The sequence below is a fragment of the Lacerta agilis genome, chromosome 5 (assembly GCF_009819535.1).
Source record: "Lacerta agilis isolate rLacAgi1 chromosome 5, rLacAgi1.pri, whole genome shotgun sequence".
Taxonomy (NCBI): domain Eukaryota; kingdom Metazoa; phylum Chordata; class Lepidosauria; order Squamata; family Lacertidae; genus Lacerta; species Lacerta agilis.
In genome coordinates, this window is record NC_046316.1 from 2,186,073 (window position 1) to 2,205,722 (window position 19,650).

The window sequence follows — 19,650 nt, forward strand, 5'->3', positions numbered from 1 at the left end:
ATTCCTTCCTTCAAGCTTGACTCAAAGTGTGAAGTAGAACACTCTTTATGAACACAGATGTAACATTTAAAGAGTGGCAGGGTCAGTTTAGAAGCCGTTACCCTGGGGTGAAGATGTCCATTTCAGTTTCTCCAGGTTGGAATGGAAATATTCTTGTCTGAAACCCTAGACATCTGCTGCCAGTCGATGAAGACAGTAGAGAGCTATGTGGACTTACATCATTCACGTGCAATACTAATGTTGTAATACGGTAACAAAATTATATGAGTGTCAGGTCACTTTATAGCACCATTAAAGGGGACAGCCATTGGCTCCAACACTGCATCGAACATGGAACATGCAAGGGTGCTCGATTATTGGGATAATCTCTGTTGCAACACTAGCTTGATGGTAATACATCAAGTATTTATTAATATCATCACCATTAGGGTGGGGAACATTTATATAAATATTGGTCTTGGGAAAGTGTAGCATCCAGGATAATATCATTCCCCCCCATTTATAAGAGTATTTATATACTTCCATCGCATAAAATATCAGCAATGTGTACACAGAGCCAGTGTGGTGTAGTGGTTAAGAGTGGTAGACCTTGTAATCTGGTGAACCGGGTTCGTGCCTCCGCATCCTCCACATGCAGCTGCTGGGTGACCTTGGGCTAGTCACACTTCTCTGAAGTCTCTCAGCCCCACTCACCTCACAGAGTGTTTGTTGTGGGGAGGAAGGGAAAAGGAGATGTTAGCCGCTTGGAGACTCCTTCAGGTAGTGAGAAAGCGGGGATATCAAATCCAAACTCTTCTTCTTCTTCTACAATAAAGCATAAAACACATTTAAACCCAGTATAAAATAATCATTAAAATTAGCTACTGAACCAGTCTCAAGGGCAGCACCACATAGAGTGTATTGCAGTAATCCAGTCTTACTGGAGGTTACCAATGCTTGGACTGCAGTGGCCAAGTTATCCCATGCCAGAGACAAGCATAGCGGCTATACTAGGCAAAGCTGGTAAAAGGCACTTCTAGCAAAAGGGCTCACTCAGGCTTCCACTGCAAAGATGTTTCAAGACGTACCCCAAACTACATTAGAGGGAGTGCAACCCTCTCCAGATCAGGCAACTGGCCTATCTTCTAGACACAGGAACACATTCCCAGGATTCAAACTTAGTTTTTTGGCCCTCATTGAGTCCACCACTGCATTAAGGCCCTCACCCAGGACTTGCACAGCCTCTCCTGGTCCAGGTGTTATGAAGAAGCAGAACTGGCACAGGAACCTCACAGCTGTCAACCTTCCCTTTTTTGCAGTGGGAAACGGTGCTGGAATAAGGGAATTTCCCGCAAAAAAGGAAAAGTTGACAGCTATGCACAGGATGGCACTGTGCTCCCAATTTCCTAATGAGCTCTCTCAGTGGCCTCAGATGTTATTAGCAGCAGCAGCAGCAGCAGCAGTAGTATAAATTATTATTTATAAATTTGTATGTTAACTTTCATCCAAAGATCACAGGCAGTTCACAACATAAAATACAAAATGAGAACACAAAATGCATAATAAATGAAGACGAAAACAACCAATAACCCCCCCCCCCCCACACACACTGGAGACAAAATGATGCCCTGTGCAACTCCCTGTACTGGGAACTGCAGCTTGCTACAGGTGCTGAGAGTTGTTATAAACAGTTAAGAGGGACTGCCTGTTAAACCACTCTGAAAATTGTAGCTCCGTGAGGGAGGAAATGGTCTCCTAACAATGCTCAGCACCCTCAGCAGACTATAGTTTCAAGGAATACTCCGGCAAAAGCCATGATTGTGCATGGCACTACTTTAATTAATATTGCAGGTGGGGCCAGATACTAAGCCTGATATTCTTAATGAACATGTTAGGGCCAGAAACAGCAACAAATCAATGGTGGAACACAATTTCACAGAAAACTAGTAGTATTGGATGGTCAGAGGTGCCTGTTTGGAGGGTGGCACACATCGTGTGTGTGTGTGATGTCACAGGCATGATGCGTGAGTGACGTCTCGCCTTCTGGAGAAGGCCAAGCACTCTGGAAGAGTTGGCCGCTGAAGCTGGGACACACAATGTGTGATGTGTGTGACATCGCACGCATAAGGTGCACACCAGGCTCCCTCAGCATTCAGGGGTCCTGGCCCCTTTCCAACAGAGACTGATGGGGGTGGCAACAAAATGACCCTCTAGAGTTGGCACAGCTGTGGGTGGTGGAGATGGTGGATGTTGGTCAAGCAAATGCAAATGGTAAATATGTTTGTGTCGTGAATTAAGTAGAGAGTACCGCTCCAGCGGGAAGGTAAACGGCGTTTCCGTGTGCCGCTCTGGTTTCGCCGGAAGCGCCTTAGTCATGCTCGCCACATGACCAGTAAAGCAAGATGAGCGCCGCAACCCCAGAGTCATCCGCTACTGGACCTAACAGTCAGGGGTCCCTTTACCTTTACCTTTACCAGAAATACAAGCACACCAAAGTTGGTCTCTAAGGTGCTACTGGAAGGATTTTATTTTTATTTTTATTTATTTTGTTTTGACTATGGCAGACCAACACAGCTACCTACCTGTAACCAAATTTAATGTGATTCTACAATATAAGCCTCAATATAAGGCCCAAGATAAAATAAATGGAATTCTAAAAATTCTACCTGCAATTCTCTTCTTAAATATTATTACGTAAAAATCATCTATAATTGGCCACATTTGTACCTTCTTGGCAGTGTTCTCAAAACTACTATACAGTGTATATTAGGTTGAGAGTTTCTGACTAGTTCATGCTGAGCTAATGAATTTCATAACTCAGGTGTCCCTTGTCATAGTCAAGCACTATATCCAGGCAGGCATGTCACTGAATATTCAGTCATAGATTGATATCTGCATTTGGTATTACATGAGATTTAATTTCAGATGTTGATGATGTTGAATATGCAATAGTATTTCATTTATTACTGTAATTAATAGCTGACATATACAATGCTACAGAGGATCTGATAGCATCTGATTGGTATGCAATGGCCTTTAGCATTGGACTATTTATATAAAGTTTCATGTTTGATACCTGACAAATTCAAAAGCAAGCAAAGCAGTAACAACTAGACTAACACTTCAATACTTACTGGGGAGTAAGTCTAAGTGATCTCAATGGAGCTTACTTCTGAGTAGGCATAGGAATGCTGCCTGAAGCACTTTAGATTCAGTTGCAAGTGTTAAATATCTTACCATTTTGAATGAGGGAACTGGATGTTCAGTTCAGCAAAACATTTTTAGCTTTTTAAACCATTGCAATTTTGTTTAAAGGGCCTTGAAAGCCTAAATCAGCCTTCACCAACCTAGTGCCCTCCAGATGTTTGGGGCTTCAGATTTCATCAGCCCATGTCACTCAGGTTGATGGGAATCATAATCTGTGGAGGTCACCAAGGTGGAGAAGGCCGGTCTAGACATATGACTTACTTAATAAATCCCTGGATCCAAGAACATTGTGAGGTTTCTATTGTGAACTTTAAGAGCTCAAACAAAACCCTCCTCTTTAGTCTAGTTAGACACATGCCAGATAGTTGTCAGATTTCCTCAAATACCTTGTTCAGCCCTTTGGCAGCTAATTATGCCAAACTCTCTTCTGAACTCTGGAAGATGAAAAATGTTTGCCTTCAGCACTTTACTGTGTTCTGACATGAATTGAAGCTGCAGGAGCCAGCTGAGCAAAACAAGGGAAATCCTGATTTCTTCACAGCCTATCTATAGACCTGAAAATCTGGATGCCTAAATGCCTTATTATTATTTTTATTACTACTACTATTGTTGTTTATTTATAGCTCCACAGTTTTTATGGTGCTTTGCACAATAACAAGTTAACAGCCCAGCCCTTTGCATGTTTACTTGCAGTTAAGTCCCACTGAGTGTGTAGAATTGCAGCCCAAATGACTAGTCCCAGAAGCAATGAGCTTACAAACACACACACACACACACACACACACAAACAAACGAGAAACAGAAACACACACACACGAGAAACAGAAGCACTGCTATACATTAAATACACCAAAACACATACTTTTAGCAGGTTCTATTTGCTTTTCAAAATGCTCAAGCATTTGCTTGTGGTTCCTGTGCTGCTGAAATCCCTTCCCTGCAATTATAGATGATAGGGTTGGTCATCTAGTCTGGTTCTTTACATCAAGTGGCAAATGCTAAACATAGAATTAAAATTCACTGTTACATGTGTTGCATCCTTCCTTTTCTTCTCTCTTCCTTTTTAGTAAACCCTATGTTCTTTAACAAAAAAACAAAACAAAAAAAACACTGGATGGCATTTCCAAAGCTTGAAAGAAAACCACACACACACACCCATGCAACACAAATGTACCCCAAATACAGGGATTTTGTAAAATAGCATGCTTTTTGTCTTTTTGTTATTATGTATGTGAGCATTTGGGCAGTCTTCTGAAAAATAAGTGATTTTGTTATACAAAAACATGCAAGGACTGTACATTAACTTTAGTTTGTGTCATATATTATGGCAGTCAAGCCAAGAAATGTTTATATGACAGACAGCTATACTCCAAGTTTGCAGCTAAAAATAAAGTCGTCCCCACCCTAAATGTATTTTGGAATATGAATGTTTTTAAAGGGGTGGGGCCTAAAAGCCAAGCACTCCAAATTACTCTTTTCATAACTCTCTGGATGAGAATGATTCCCATGCACCACATGGAATCAGCAAGGAGACTTCCAGCAAAATAACCCCAGAGGTTTTTTACATTAATATTGGGGATATGCACCAGGCAGCATTAAGAAAGCGTGCTAGTCCTCGAGATTTTTTACATCCTACAAACTTTCTCGTGTGTAGAGGAACCTTCACCTATCAGTTTTATAGCCAAAGCAGTTGTTATGTTAAAGGTGTGATTACATTCAATGTGCAACCCCCTCTTTAAATAATAGCCCTTCCATTCTGTTGTGGCCCCAGTGAGAACTTCCCTGCTCTTAGCATCAGTGGCAGTTTCCTGCCTGGGTTGAATAGTAGCCCAGACCTAGTAACTTTGGTTGGGGCAAGACAAGGAAGTTTGGGTGAGCACACAAATGCCAATTTTTATGACTCAAAACGGGACAGATCGGTCGCTAAACAGGACCCCAATCCACCCCCAAAACAGGACAGTCCTGGTTCTAAAGGGACATGCGGCATTAACCTTTCCATTATTCTTTCTAGTAGCACCTTAGAGACCAACTGAGTTTGTTCCTGGTATGAGCTTTCGTGTGCATGCACACTTCTTCAGCTCATACCAGGAACAAACTCAGTTGGTCTCTAAGGTGCTACTAGAAAGAATTTTCGATTTTGTTTTGACTATGGCAGACCAACACGGCTACCCACCTGTAACTTTCCATTATTGTTTAAAGGAAACTTATTGCTAATTTAGGCCAGAGGTTATGAACAACCCAAGACAAAAGTACATTTAAATAAAGGCAAAACAAGCAAAAATGAAGGCACATAAGAAGACTAGCATGCTAAATGAGAAAGGCTAGAACTGGGCATGATTCTTACGTAACTGACAGATACTGTCAATTTACTTCTTGCCCATATTTGTTCCTGTTGGAGGAGGGTAAAACCGGCATCCCTGTCATAGCATGGGCATGTGGATTCCTCCATGGAATGTAGTGCAAAAAGACAAAGGTAGCCAAAGAGACAGTCTCCTGTGCAAAGCACAGCTCTCTGTGATTTGGGGTAGGTGACATCATTGAAGCCTTGCGCAGGCGATCTTCCCAGTGGATTGTTCCCTCTGTGATTACTGTAAAGTCACCGTTCTGCATCTGCTCTGCCATTCTCTGAAGAAGACATGCCGCCCCTCGGGCTCTTTTGCTGGCGCATTGATGCACCATGACATCCTGACACAGGTAGCAAGGCATGAACACATTTCTCCCCCTCATCTCTTCCATCTCCCATTTATTTTCCTCTGGCAGTTCAGGAAGGCTGCATTCGCGTTCTCCTTCGCCCACCACCGTCACCCATTGTTTGCTTTCTCCTCTCCATCGATCAACTGTGTTACTTTACTGCAGGCACTGTAATATTAACTACTGTTCAAACAGAAGCACTTAGCAGGGGAGTTCGCTGGGATTCCTCTGACCTATTACTCAACAGGATTTTCTGCAACAACACGTTTTTGTTTGTTTTGGGGAGGGATTAGTGGCAATATTCCACATACTACTGACACAATGAAACATAGGTTTCATAGGAGGTAAAAGGAAACCCCTCTATCAGACACCCCTCCTTGATTTTTAAAGGAACATATGCAGATGTGATTGCTTTTCACAGTTTCAAAATCCAATAAGGAAGGTGCAGAATTGGAATAACATTTGCCTGTAGCAGATGGAGGGGTCTAGGACTGCTTCCATTTGTCATCCTTGCTGCAGCAGCAGAAAGTCAACCAGCCCTCGGTATTTTGTGTCCGTTCCTTTATATAAATTTTCACCTTTTTAGTACAGTATCTTGTTGGATATATATTTGAACACAAAGTTTAAACTTAAGATCTTTAAAATGTAGATACAGATATGTTGCAGGCTCCAGGTGGCAGGGCCGGCGCGTCCATTAAGGTGAACTAGGCAATTGCCTAGGGCGCCAAAATGGAGGGGGCACTGGCCAGGCTTGGGCGGGACGGGCTAGCAGCAGCTTCTCCGCTATAGCGGAGAGGTGCTGCTTGCCCCCTACACCACCACCCCAGCTCCCACTAAAGCAGGCTTTGGCGGGGGGCGGGCGGCAGGACGGGCAAGCAGCAGCTTCTCCGTACAGCGGAGAAACTGCTGCTTGCCTCTCCACCACCCCCACCTCACGCTAAAGCAGGCTTTGGCGGGGGGGGTGGGGGGCGCCAGAAGGTGGTCTCGCCTAGGGTGCAAGAAGCCCTAGCACCGGTCCTGCCAGGTGGTATAACTGGCATCAACTGAGAGTTTAGGGCACACTTGATTTCGGTGAATATTTATGATCTGAAGTGTGTGTAACAAGAAAGAACCTATTAAATATAGCCTTTCAGTCCTTCCCAAGATGGCCACGTAAGCTTTTAAATGTGAAATTAAGGAACTTGTACACTTTTCTGGCACTGCTCCTAGATATCCTGGATGATAAAGATGCCTAGTTATTTGTGCTGGTCAGCTTTGGGGCTTTTCTCCTGGGAGACAGGCACCTAGCTACTGGCATACAGACTTAAATAACTTCTACACCACACAACTGTAAATTACTCTGCGACGGGAAAGCAAAAAGTTGCCTCTTTTAAAGTAAAGGGAATTGTATCTTTGGCCGACTCACTGCTGCAAATGGCCATTAAATTGTATACTAATAGTAGCTAAGGTCTAGTCTTGGTGAATCTGTTTCTCAGATGTACTGCATCCAACTGCAGGTAGAGGATCATGTAGCTCTACCTGCAGAATCATAGAATCATAATCACAGAACCATAAAATTGTAGTGTTGGGACTCTGGTAGTTATCTAGTCCCATCCCTGCAATACAGGAATCTCAGTAGAGATATAGTACTCTATAAAAACTACCTCCATACAGAATTCTAGCAAACTAGGGTACTATCATCTTAGCTTAGCATGCTGTTTTTTTCATGGGACATTTTTTGCATAGAAAAGGTGTGAAGTAATATGCTGCAAACACAGGCTATCTCCAGGTAAAATAGAGACAGAGATCACCATATTTAACATGCCCCCGTGTATAAGATGGCCCCTATTTTTTGGGACTCCAAATTAAGGAAATGGGGGGGGGGGAGATTGCCCAGAGTTGTTCAGCTTTTTTGGGGGGGCGGGGATTGCCAGAAATCACTCAACTGCCTGCCAGTCTCATCTGTCTGTTCACCGACAGCAGCTGCCAATAGACCGCCCAATCGCCACAGCAGCAGCCAATAGAAAGCAGGCGTTGCCGCAGCCAACAATGACCCGCACAATAGCCTCTGACAATCTCCAGCTCGCAGCGGCCAACAACCACACGTCCCCCCTCTGCACTATCCGTGTATAAAACGAGCCCTAATTTTTAACATTTAATTGTAATAATAATAATAATTATCTTATAGATGGAAAATACAGTAGTTTTCCTACAGCCAGAATTTTCAGAAGTTGATTATAACACCTTGGAAGGTCAGACTCACACTGGATTGAAGGCATCTAAGAAGGTCAAACTATGGCAAGTTCTTAAAGAAATGGGAGTGCCTGATCACCTCATCCATCTCCCTAGAAATCTCTATGTGGGACAAGAAGCTACAGTTAGAACTGGATATGGAATAACTGATTGGTTCAAAATTGGGAAAGGAGTACGACAAGGCTGTATATTGTCTCCCTGCTTATTTAACTTATATGCAGAATTCATCATGCGAAAGGCTGGGCTGGATGAATCCCAAACCGGAATTAAGATTGCCGGAAAAAATATCAACAACCTCAGATATGCTGATGATACAACCTTGATGGCAGAAAGTGAGGAGGAATTAAAGAACCTTTTAATGAGGGTGAAAGAGGAGAGCGCAAAACTCTCTGAAGCTCAACATCAAAAAAACTAAGATCATGGCCACTGGTCCCATCACCTCCTGGCAAATAGAAGGGGAAGAAATGGAGGCAGTGAGAGATTTCACTTTCTTGGGCTCCATGATCACTGCAGATGGTGACAGCAGTCACGAAATTAGAAGATGCCTGCTTCTTGGGAGAAAAGCAATGACAAACCTAGACAGCATCTTAAAAAGCAGAGACATCACCTTGCCGACAAAGGTCCATATAGTTAAAGGTATGGTTTTCCCAGTAGTAATGTACGGAAGTGAGAGCTGGACCATCAAGAAGGCTGATCTCCAAAGAAATGATGCTTTTGAATTATGGTGCTGGAGGAGACTCTTGAGAGTCCCATGGACTGCAAGAAGATCAAACCTATCCATTCTTAAAGAAATCAGCCCTGAGTGCTCACTAGAAGGACAGATCCTGAAGTTGAGGCTCCAGTACTTTGGCCACCTCATGAGAAGAGAAGACTCCCTAGAAAAGACCCTGGTGTTGGGAAAGATGGAGGGCACAGGGAGAAGGGGACGACAGAGGATGAGATGGTTGGACAGTGTTCTCGAAGCTACTAACATGAGTTTGGCCAAACTGCGAGAGGCAGTGAAGGATAGGCGTGCCTGGCGTGCTCTGGTCCATGGGGTCACGAAGAGTCAGACACGACTGAACGACTGAACAACAACAACAAAGAAGGTCATGCGCAATGCCCAGTATCTTTGAGGTTATGTGGGGCACTAAGGTCACCTTGCCAAAGGGCCTACAGAATCTTGGTGTCCCTGTACTCCTTTGTATCTGGTCAGCATTCTTAAATTGCAATCCTAGAAATTGCCCCAGTTCATATGTTTGGTGGCAGGGCACTGTCCTAGTGGGATGGAAGAGCATTCCTTTCCACCACGTGGATAAGACTTAATGTGAACCCATCCGAATGTATGAACTCAGGAGTTGTGACTTGCATGGTACACATTTTTACAAAACATAACCCTCAGTAACATCACCATCTAGTAATATGACTAGTGGTGGGTTTTAATATCCAATTTCCATGAGGAATATTGGTTGTTATGTTTGGTGATATTAATATTTCCAATTGGATTGTTTGAATTAGAGATCAATCTGAGCCACAAAATATAGATTTGAATGTTGTCAAAGTCCAGTAGTGTTCAGAGATGGGTTTTGGTTAGTCAACAGCTAAGTTTCAATATGGGAAACTTATTTTAACAAGTAAAAATATTGCTGGAAGATCATATAGATAATACCAAATGATCTTAACCAAGCATCTAAAGATACAAGTAAAAAAATCAATTTCTACAAAGAAACATATAAAATGACTTTAACATTATTTTATAATAATTAATTGTAATCAGAGAAGGTATGAGTCACCAACAGCAAGATACAGATGGTAGCTTTGCTTATTGTAACATTTCAGTTTCTGTTGTGTTCCTTCTCACAAATAAATGGAGCAAGTCTCACTCCCCCTTTTTTTGGTTAATAAATGACAGATCTCAAGGATTCCCAATCTATGTGAGGCAAGTAGGAATCTGCAGGAGGGAAATCAGTAAGATTGGTGAAGCCCATCATGGGGAAAGGTTTGTGGGGAAGAACAGCCCACTCCATCCCACCCACTGATTTCCCTTACAAATATTCTTATTACAACAACCTTCACCAACTTACAGTTAGTCACAAACATCATTCTGGGAATCACATTTATCAAGTTCTATCCTAATATTAGAAATAAATCCAAACGTTTGAAACTGTTTCAGATTACAAGCAATCTGTTGCCTTGGTTATTCAAAAAAATTGTAATATCTGAAATCATTGCAAATTATTTTCTGGGATGCTATTTTTGGAGATGGCATTCCCGCATTCCTGTTCATTGATTGATGGGGGAATGCAAAGGCGGGCTAGTTCTTTCTGGGCTGGAATCCAGACTCATTCATACTCCTCTAATTGTGATTAAGTCTGAATCCAATCCGCTGAAATAACATGGTGATCGGTAGCAGATCCCACCTCTGAGTAGGGTTACGCTTCTGACATGCTGAAGGGTCATAGCTCAGTTTCTTCTCTTTATATCTCCCATGCTGGGATGGCAAGGAGGAGGAGGAGGAAGAAGAGGAGACATGGGGGTGTTACCTCAGAGAGAAGTTGCCTTGACAGGAAGACCTTAATATTGGATTCTGTAGGCTCCTAAGGCAGAGGAAGGGAACTTTTTTCTGCCTAATGTAATGTGTTCTTGTTTTACGTGAATATATTTACATTATAAAAATGCTTTTCAATGAGAAATCTAGACCACTTCCTTCTTTTCACTTATTTTCACAATGTTTCATTATATTCTGCATGTTTGGTGTGTTTGGCAGCTGAGGTTGGGGGTTTGTCACATTTTTAATCATGGGCTCCTCTATTGTAATTCATGTCTATGCCTATACCCAGTAATTATTTGCCTTAAGGTTGACATTTATTTATATGGTCACCATTTCATCGTCCCTGATGAAGATTGTCATTCACCAAAAATTGTTGGTTCTCCCCCGCCCCCCCTCCACATGGGCTAATATCTTTGTCCATCAATGTATCACTACACCTGTTTGCGTGTTTAGACCTTAACCTTTTCCAAATAAATTCACACAGGACTCAAATATTGTTTGGTTTTTGGCAGAATTTAGGCCACAACTTTATTGATTACAATCAAGTGAGTGGTTGCATAGGCTCTGGTTCGATTAGCTCCCTGCACCCTTGAAGGCAGTGCTGACCCAGAGCTCTAACATAGGTCAACCAAGGGTGAACAACAGGGACAGCTGAAAGCAGGAGCGCCAGTCAGCCACCCTGATGTCCCCTGGACTCGGGCACGGGCACAACCCCTCTCAGGGTTGACCAAACCATTGAGTCCCTGGATTCCTTTACCGGAATACCCTTCACATAGGGATGGCCAGACCATTCTGCCACCCCTATCACCTGAACCAGAGCCTATCCGCAGGCAAAACCCAAGTGGCAACAGCCAGTCAGCCAAGTGGGGAAAATTCCTGCCATGCCCCTGTCCCAAGACAGGCAACACGCGATGGCATAGAAAGGTCAAGTGCAAGACCTAAATATAGGGAGAGGTGGGCGGGTGTTCTGATGTACTGGCCCCAAGAGGAAGCTCAGGCACATATGCATGGGCTTAAATAGGTCCCTTGATGCCCTTTCCTTGCGTCCCATTGGCCCAATTGCTCCCAGCATCGAGGGACCTAACCAATAGGGTGTTGTGGCTATCCAAACGGTCCCCACCCACAACACAGGGTTTGGTTGCCAGGTCGCAACCTCTGCCCTCTGTGAGGGAGGACCAGATTTAACACTTAAAATTACTTTATTATTGTTTATTGTATTTAATAATCTATTATAATTACTACTACTACCACTACTACTATTTTTATATTCCACCTTTTATATACATCTATTGCTGTTATTTTTAACAAATTATGTAATGCACATACACATACATATTTCTGTTATCATGTTATCTTGCACAATTACATTAAACCAGATGAACTCTGTGTAGGAACATAAATAGCAAGTTATGTTATTATTTTATTTTATTTATTTATTTTAAATCTAGACTCTCCTGGAACCACATGGTTGCCCAGTTGGATTAGGACCTCTAAAACCAAATACTGATTCATGTCAAGTATCAGTTACTGCCAGCTACTAAATGCTGTACTGTACTGTTAAGTACATGTAATTACAGTATATTTCAGTTATAAACTACTAAACACCATTGCACATCATCAGCCAGCAAATACTGTCAAATATAAGCTGTCAAACACCATATACTGAACATCAAAGTCATACATAAAAGACAGAAATCAAAGTATTATCTTGAGTCTAATGCGCCATTGAATCTAATGTGTGCCTTAATTTTTGCAACGTAATTCGGCCAAAAAAGGTGAGCATTAGATTTGAGTAAATATGGTAGTAGTATTTAGCAAATATTCAGAAATTCAGAACATGGCTGTGAATATTCAACATGAAAATTTTCAGAGGAGAATATCTGAGCTGACTCCTTTCAGCTCTTGTTCATATTTTACAAGATTCCACCGTCAAATTGTCTATTCTTCCTGACTAAAGCAAATGATTTCATTTCAGCTGTGTTGACAGACATGTTGAAACTGAGCCATACTGTATATATTTTACCTCAGGTTACAGTCTGGATTTGCAAAATTAAATTAGAAATTTAGCTCCTTGAGACTGCGTTAACTAGAACTGATCCCTTTCAGTTGCAGATTGAATCTTCTTCTTTTTTACATTTGAAAAAGGCAGTAGCTGTCTGCATCCAAAAAGGGGCTGAAGGGTGGAGGGGAAACTGAGTTAGTCCTCTCACCCCCCACAAAGTCCCCTCCCATCACACATTGAAGCCAAAGTTCTGGAGAGAGGTTCTCCACTCATTTGGCTGAATGTGCAAACCACAAGGACTTTGTTCAGTTTGTATTTCTGGGCGAACTAATTTTATTTGTACTTTCTGGACTAATATGTGGGTCACAATGGATTCTTCGATCAGAAAAACCCATAGCAAAGCACATATAAATAACACGCATTTAGGATAGAATGTAAAAACTATTTATTTTTTGGAAAAAAAAACATGTTTAAAATAGTGCACTTTTTAAAAAATGCAGATTGATGCAGAAATGAGACTGAACAGATTTATGAATGAACACTACTGGATAGCACAGCTGGTTAGAGTGTGGTGCTTATAATGCCAAGGTTGCAGGTTTGATCCCTGTATGGGACAGCTGCATATTTCTGCATTGCAGGGGGTTGGACTAGATGATCCCCGGGGTGCCTTCCAACTCTGCAATTCTATGATATAACATGCAAAGCTGTCATGGGCTGGAAACAGACTGATCCTTTCACCCCTAATTCAGGAGTGAAATAAGGACGGTCTGCTTGGCTGTTGTGATATCCGGAGTAAAGCCTCTGTGCACATTTCTGTACCTTCTCCATGCTTTATCCCCACATTATTATTATATTGAATTTATTTGCACTTCACCTTTTCCCCAGACTGGAACTCAACGCAGCTTACACAAATTAAAACACCACAGATAAAATACAAAAAGCTGTCCTTGAATCCATGAACAGGGATCTTGACACAATATCTCCCTGGAATGGTCCTAAGCTGGGCACCCCAGGGCATTGTGGAAAATTCAAAATGAGAGCTGGTGGCACACCGATGTAGGAGAGGACCCAAACCACCAAGACAGTCCTACCCTCAAACCAGAATCCAGCCCATAGCTAATGTGGTGGTTTGCTGGAGGCAAAGAAGGCTTCTATCATTGCTGAGTAAACTTTATTTCCAATAAAGAAAAGGAAAGGTGTTCTGATGCCCTGACTAGAGTGTGGGATGTAAACACAGAGCAGCCAAACACAACATTGCTAGAGTGGACATGAAGGTAACTCAGTCCTCCAGGCATAACGTCCTGCTACCTGGACTGAGTTAACTTCCTCTCTGACCAGAAGTAGGTGTGGTCTTACCTGGGAACAAGATCCCAGGAAACAGTCTCCATTTTGCCTCGTCTTTTGAACAAGCAGGATGCTCTCTTTCAGCTTGCAGCTGAGAGGAGCAGAGGTGAAGCCTGTTCCCCTATGGAATCAGCTTCACTACATGTAAATACATTTATCTAAGCCTATCTGCCTCTCTGAGCCTGTACTGTATCTCAGGAAGTAATGTAAGTAAACTCTTTTATATCTTATAATCAGTACTGTGTTGTGTCTTTACTTTTAAGAGGGAAGAAGGGGAATATAACAGGAATATATATTTCTTATAGAGGCTTTAGCAAGCCTGTGCAAGCGCGTCTGCTGTGTGTGTTTTAAAAGGGAATGGAACTCTCCTAAGTTTGGAGCTTGTTAACTCAAACTGGGATTGAGATATATAAGCTAATATATCATCATCCACACTCCTAAACATTCCCACATAGAGGACGTTGCCAGCCACTTGGAAGCTGTGTGCCTTTAGGGTGCTGTGCCGGCAGCCCCCGGTGCCAAATCACAAGAGTCCTGGATACCCGTCTCAGTCACCGCCAAGCAGCAGAATCCCTTCTCTCTCCTGCAAGGTGCTTCACGAGCCACTTCGGGATAGCAGAACCACCTACATTATAACTAGGCAGACTGTTGAAATGCCAGTTGGCTGGGAAGCATAGGATGGGTTTCATTGGGGCATAGCTACCTTCTCTTTGCTCCAGTCAGCTGATTTCCCCCCACCTTTTTTCTCTCCCTCCACCCCACAGGAAGCAGGGAAGCCGCTTTCACCTACGCCATCACCGCTGCTGGGGTTGCGCATGCCGTCACTGCTGCCTGCAGCCAGGGAAACCTAAGCAACTGTGGCTGTGACAGAGAGAAACAAGGTTATTACAACCAAGAGGAAGGGTGGAAGTGGGGAGGCTGCTCCGCTGATATCAGATACGGCATCGAATTCTCCAGGAGGTTTGTTGATGCCAGAGAAATCAGAAAGAGTGCTCGGAGGCTGATGAACTTGCACAACAATGAGGCTGGAAGAAAGGTATTTTAGAATAGGAGTGGATGGTCTAATGTTAGAGGGAGGGGCTTCCTTTCCACTGGTAGGCATGGATTATGGCAGCACAAAATATTCCCTGCATATACAAAACTAGAATGTCTGATCACATTTGTATTCTAATGCAACCCTGCCCTATTTTCATTTCCCAAAACAACATGCAAATTGAAACACAGCTCTCTTCCAAAATTCACACTTCTCTGAATTTTGTGATGCAGTTCTCCAACCACATAATATATGTGGGAAGAGTGTGCATAAAATGCATATATTTGTGAAAACACTAGGAACAATGCATGATACAGGGGAAATTGCTTGCAAAAAAAAAAATAGTATGGTAATGTGCCGGTTAATGATGGGTCTTTATTCTCTTTTTAAAAATTCAAACTGATGTAGGCATGTGGAAAGCTGAACTATAAACAGGAAACATGAGAAACCCAAACTGATAGGAGGGTCTGCCCTTGATTCCTTCCCAACATGCTAGCTTTCTAGAGACTCCTTCGGGTAGTGAAAAGCGGGATATCAAATCCAAACTCCTCCTCTTCTTCTTTCTATATGAAAGGGTTTTTGTTTTGACTATGGCAGACCAACACGGCTACCTACCTGTAACTGGAACTATGGAAGGCACCACATTGAGCCGCATGAAATGGAAGTCCAGGTATCTGAAGAAGTGTGCATGCACACGAAAGCTCATACCAAGAACAAACTTAGTTGGTCTCTAAGGTGCTACTGGAAGGAATTTTTTTTATTTTTTATTTTGTTTTGACAGGTTATCTGTCTCAGTGAAAACTAGTCTTGAGAAAGGGTCTCAGGAGGAGCCTGCAGGCATTTCCGCTCTCTGTACCAGCAGTGCATATGATGCTTTATTGAATAACATAAGCAAAAGACACAGAGCACCAGTGTAAAAGCTGGCTATTACCCTTTGCTCTGGCAGTTAAAACACGGATTACATTACATTCAGCAACTGGTCTGAAAATTAGCATCTCCAAGAAAAACACACAGCAGGGAGAGCAAGTTCAAACTAACACATGAAAAAAGTTACTATTGTTTAAAAAATCCAGTATCCAGTATGTTCAAAAACTGCATCTGATGCCATATGCCTACTTTGAAACTGACAAAACATGTTACACATTTTGTTTTGATTTTCTTCCTGGTAAGGATTTTCTTTCAAAGTTGCAGGGGGAAATTCCATCAAATGGTGTTTGCAATGTGTCATTTGCAAAAGCAAAACAATAAACTGAAGAAGTGGTTTTTATGCCATTGTATTTCAGCACTTATTTTACAAAGGAGAAGTGACATTTCAGCCATTTTACTTGGAAAGAACATCATGAACCCAGAGGGAATCAATGTAGAGGAAGGGGAATAGTTTCAATGTTATTCTGAGAGAGCAAGTCACGTAGTGGCAATTTGCTTTGTTGAATCACTCTTGCGGTATGATTTATTCACTATCAGATATAGCTAATTTTAACTGACAGCAGTGCTATTTTTCTAGAAAAAGAGGTGCTGGAATTCACCATGAACACAATGGCACCCACCTGAGAGGGGCCGGAACTGAGTTCTGGTGAGTTCCCCCTGGAAAAAAAGCCCTGACTGATACTGTCAGACATCTAATGAGTAAGACTGAAATTTTAATAAGTAGATTAATCAATTAACTTTTAATCAATGAAGGCAGATTTAAATTGCAGGAGCTACCAGGTAAAAGCCACTTTAAATTTTTTGACATGATTTCAATTCTTGGGAAGTTTCTGCAAAATGGAGTGAGAAAGCAAATATTTAAAACACTTTCCTCCAAAGAGTGTGGCAGTTCTTGCCTGTTAAATGTTAAGCTATAGTTACCACAGCATCTCAAAAGGTTTCTGCATGGACACCATGGGACCTTAATAATCACAATATGTTAATATAATACACCCAATCGTAGCAAATGGATGAAAACCATACATGGATGGAAACAGTTCTGATCCAGCATGGCAACGGCCTGGAGTGAAAAGCTAACCCACAATGTAAGATTTAAAAACTCTAAAAAGGCAATGCAATACTTCTACAGAAAGGAATGATCCTAACGTAGTCCATTATATCTTTTGCACCCAGTGCAAAACCAATTAGACCACTAGTGAGAATTTAAAAGCACATGGAAATACCCATGCCATTGGTTATTTGAATAATGAACATTTGTTGGATCAGCCGCTGAAATGTTTCACTATAGAAGCTTGCCCTCCTAGTCAAGAATGGCCATGGGGTGGGGCTTAGCAGGCTCCTCTCCACTCTGCCCCACAGGTTGCTACTCATGCAGGGATAGAAGGACTGACAAGGGCTCCTGCTCCTTTGCTTTCCTCACTGTTTCATCATCATAGTAATAGTAATGCTCAGTGTCACAGAATGCTGAGTTTTTGTTTGGCAGTGGGGGGCGAGGGAGGCAGATGGAAAACCAGGAATGGAATTTCCTGGAAGATGGCATGTCTGGTGATACTTGGTTGCAGGTCCTGCTTATGCAAATAGATTATAAACCTGAGGTAGGGAACGACTGCACTTTCTTTTTCTTCTGTGAAGTGTGTAGGTGACACTGTATGGCTAATAAGAAAAATATGAATTCAGACGTGGAGAGTTTCAATGAACCATGTCTGGATTCCAGTCCATACATCATGCACAAGCTGCAACCATTTTTGAAATGCATAACAGCTACAGATTCAGTATTGTTGCTTTGTTTAAACATGTCTTTCCTGTCTCCTGAAGGTTCACACTAGCTTTATTTGAAAAAGTGTAGTGAGGTCTTAAATGCAATGCCATTTACTTAGGTATTTCACAGAGATGAAATGCTTGATTGGATGAATTTAGCGGGATGGGAAGGGAGTTGCCTGTGTTTTCCTGTGAAGTGTCGCATGCCTCCCACACATCTTTGGCGTGGACTACTGCATTTGCTTACGAGCTGCATTTTACGCAATTTTGCTTTGCACTCTGTTGTTTGCCTGAAGGGCTCAGGCTGAATCCTACCAGCACATGCCGAGTTACTATACTGCGTGTCTTCTTCTGTATGCTGCTGGCAAACGAAAGGGAGCTATATGATCCCGCGGGATCAACTTGCATGTTGCACACTAACATAGCCAAAATGGTGCCCTCCTGATGCTGTTGAACTCCCATCAACTCCAGCCAGCATGGCAAGTAATAGGAGAGGGTGGGAGTTTCAGCCAAGCCACATCTGGAAGGCACCAGGCCGGCTATTCCTGGCATAGCCAATAACATCGTTTTGGATATGACTATTAGGGTTTCCATTGAATTTTGCATTTAATTAAAATTTTAAGCACATCTGAAGCATATAAAGTACTGCAATAATTTCATTGGAGATAGAGTATAATAAGGTTGAATACGGTGCAGGTATTGTCTGAACATCTTTAGGGCAGAAGAGATGAATCACGCCATTAGGAACAATAACAAAAATTTTGCTTTCACACTCTTTCACACCAAAGGCTTGAATCAAGCCAAGTGAACCACTCCTAATTTCAGTTAATTTGATGAGAGAAAAGCACACAGCAGAGATATCCATCTGAAACTAGTGGGAGTTTAAAAGTGCCGGATCGTGCCCTTGAACTTTATGCATGATATTGTCACAAATAACTTCCTGTGTGATATTACCTGTTCTTAGAATAACGATGAGAGGCTGTTTCCCCCTTTCATTATTTCTCCCTGCTTTTGTATACAGGTGCTTGAAGAGAGAATGAAACTGGAATGCAAATGCCATGGGGTTTCTGGTTCCTGCACAACCAAGACCTGTTGGACTACGCTCCCTAAATTCAGAGAGATTGGATATATTTTGAAAGAAAAATACAACGCCGCCGTGCAGGTGGAAGTGGTGAGAGCCAGCAGGCTCAGGCAGCCCACCTTTCTGAAGATCAAGCAGATCAGAAGCTACCAGAAACCAATGGAAACAGATCTGGTATATATAGATAAGTCACCCAACTACTGCGAAGAAGATGCTTCCACTGGGAGCGTGGGGACACAGGGACGCCTCTGCAACCGCACCTCACCCAGCGCCGATGGGTGTGACATGATGTGCTGTGGGAGGGGCTACAACACCCACCAGTACACCAAAGTTTGGCAGTGTAACTGCAAGTTCCACTGGTGCTGCTTTGTGAAATGCAACACTTGCAGCGAGCGGACAGAGGTGTTCACTTGTAAATAACAGCTAACGTCCCTACTTTTTAAAAGACACAGCCGCCACGTGTTAGAGTGGAACAAAACAACTTACAGCATCATTTTGCACATTTAATTTTCTTGGAGGAGGAGGAGGCCAGTCTCTTCCCTATTACTTCTTAATAACACATTCAAGAGCGAGGCGTTAACCTGCTGACTAGCTGCTTTCACTACATTGGAACCAGGGTCGATGGGATGACTTCGTTCAATGCAAGCAGTTTCCTCTGCGGTTCTCCCCTACCCCGCAAAAAAACCCTGCAGTCTGGGTTTTGTAGAGTTTTGCTCTTAGATTAAATTATACATATCACAGGCAGTGAGTCCAGGGGGTTATTCTCAGATTTATAAAGCCTACAAATATGTGCAAATAAGACCTTTATCTTATTAAAGACAAAAAACAAATAGAGGAATTTAACTGTTCACAGAGAAATCTAAAAT

General features: G+C 42.4%; 1 protein-coding gene across 2 annotated transcripts in view; it reads left to right on the forward strand.

Annotated features, from left to right (window-relative positions):
• WNT7B (Wnt family member 7B) overlaps positions 1-19,411 on the forward strand; it is a 119,415-nt gene extending 100,004 nt beyond the window's left edge. For both annotated transcript variants that reach the window (XM_033148261.1, XM_033148260.1), the window contains exons 3-4: positions 14,750-15,021; positions 18,725-19,411. In XM_033148261.1, the coding sequence (XP_033004152.1) occupies positions 14,750-15,021; positions 18,725-19,204 (752 nt within the window). In that variant the 3' untranslated portion in view covers positions 19,205-19,411. The remainder of the gene's footprint in view (positions 1-14,749; positions 15,022-18,724) is intronic.
• The last annotated feature ends 239 nt before the right edge of the window (positions 19,412-19,650 follow it).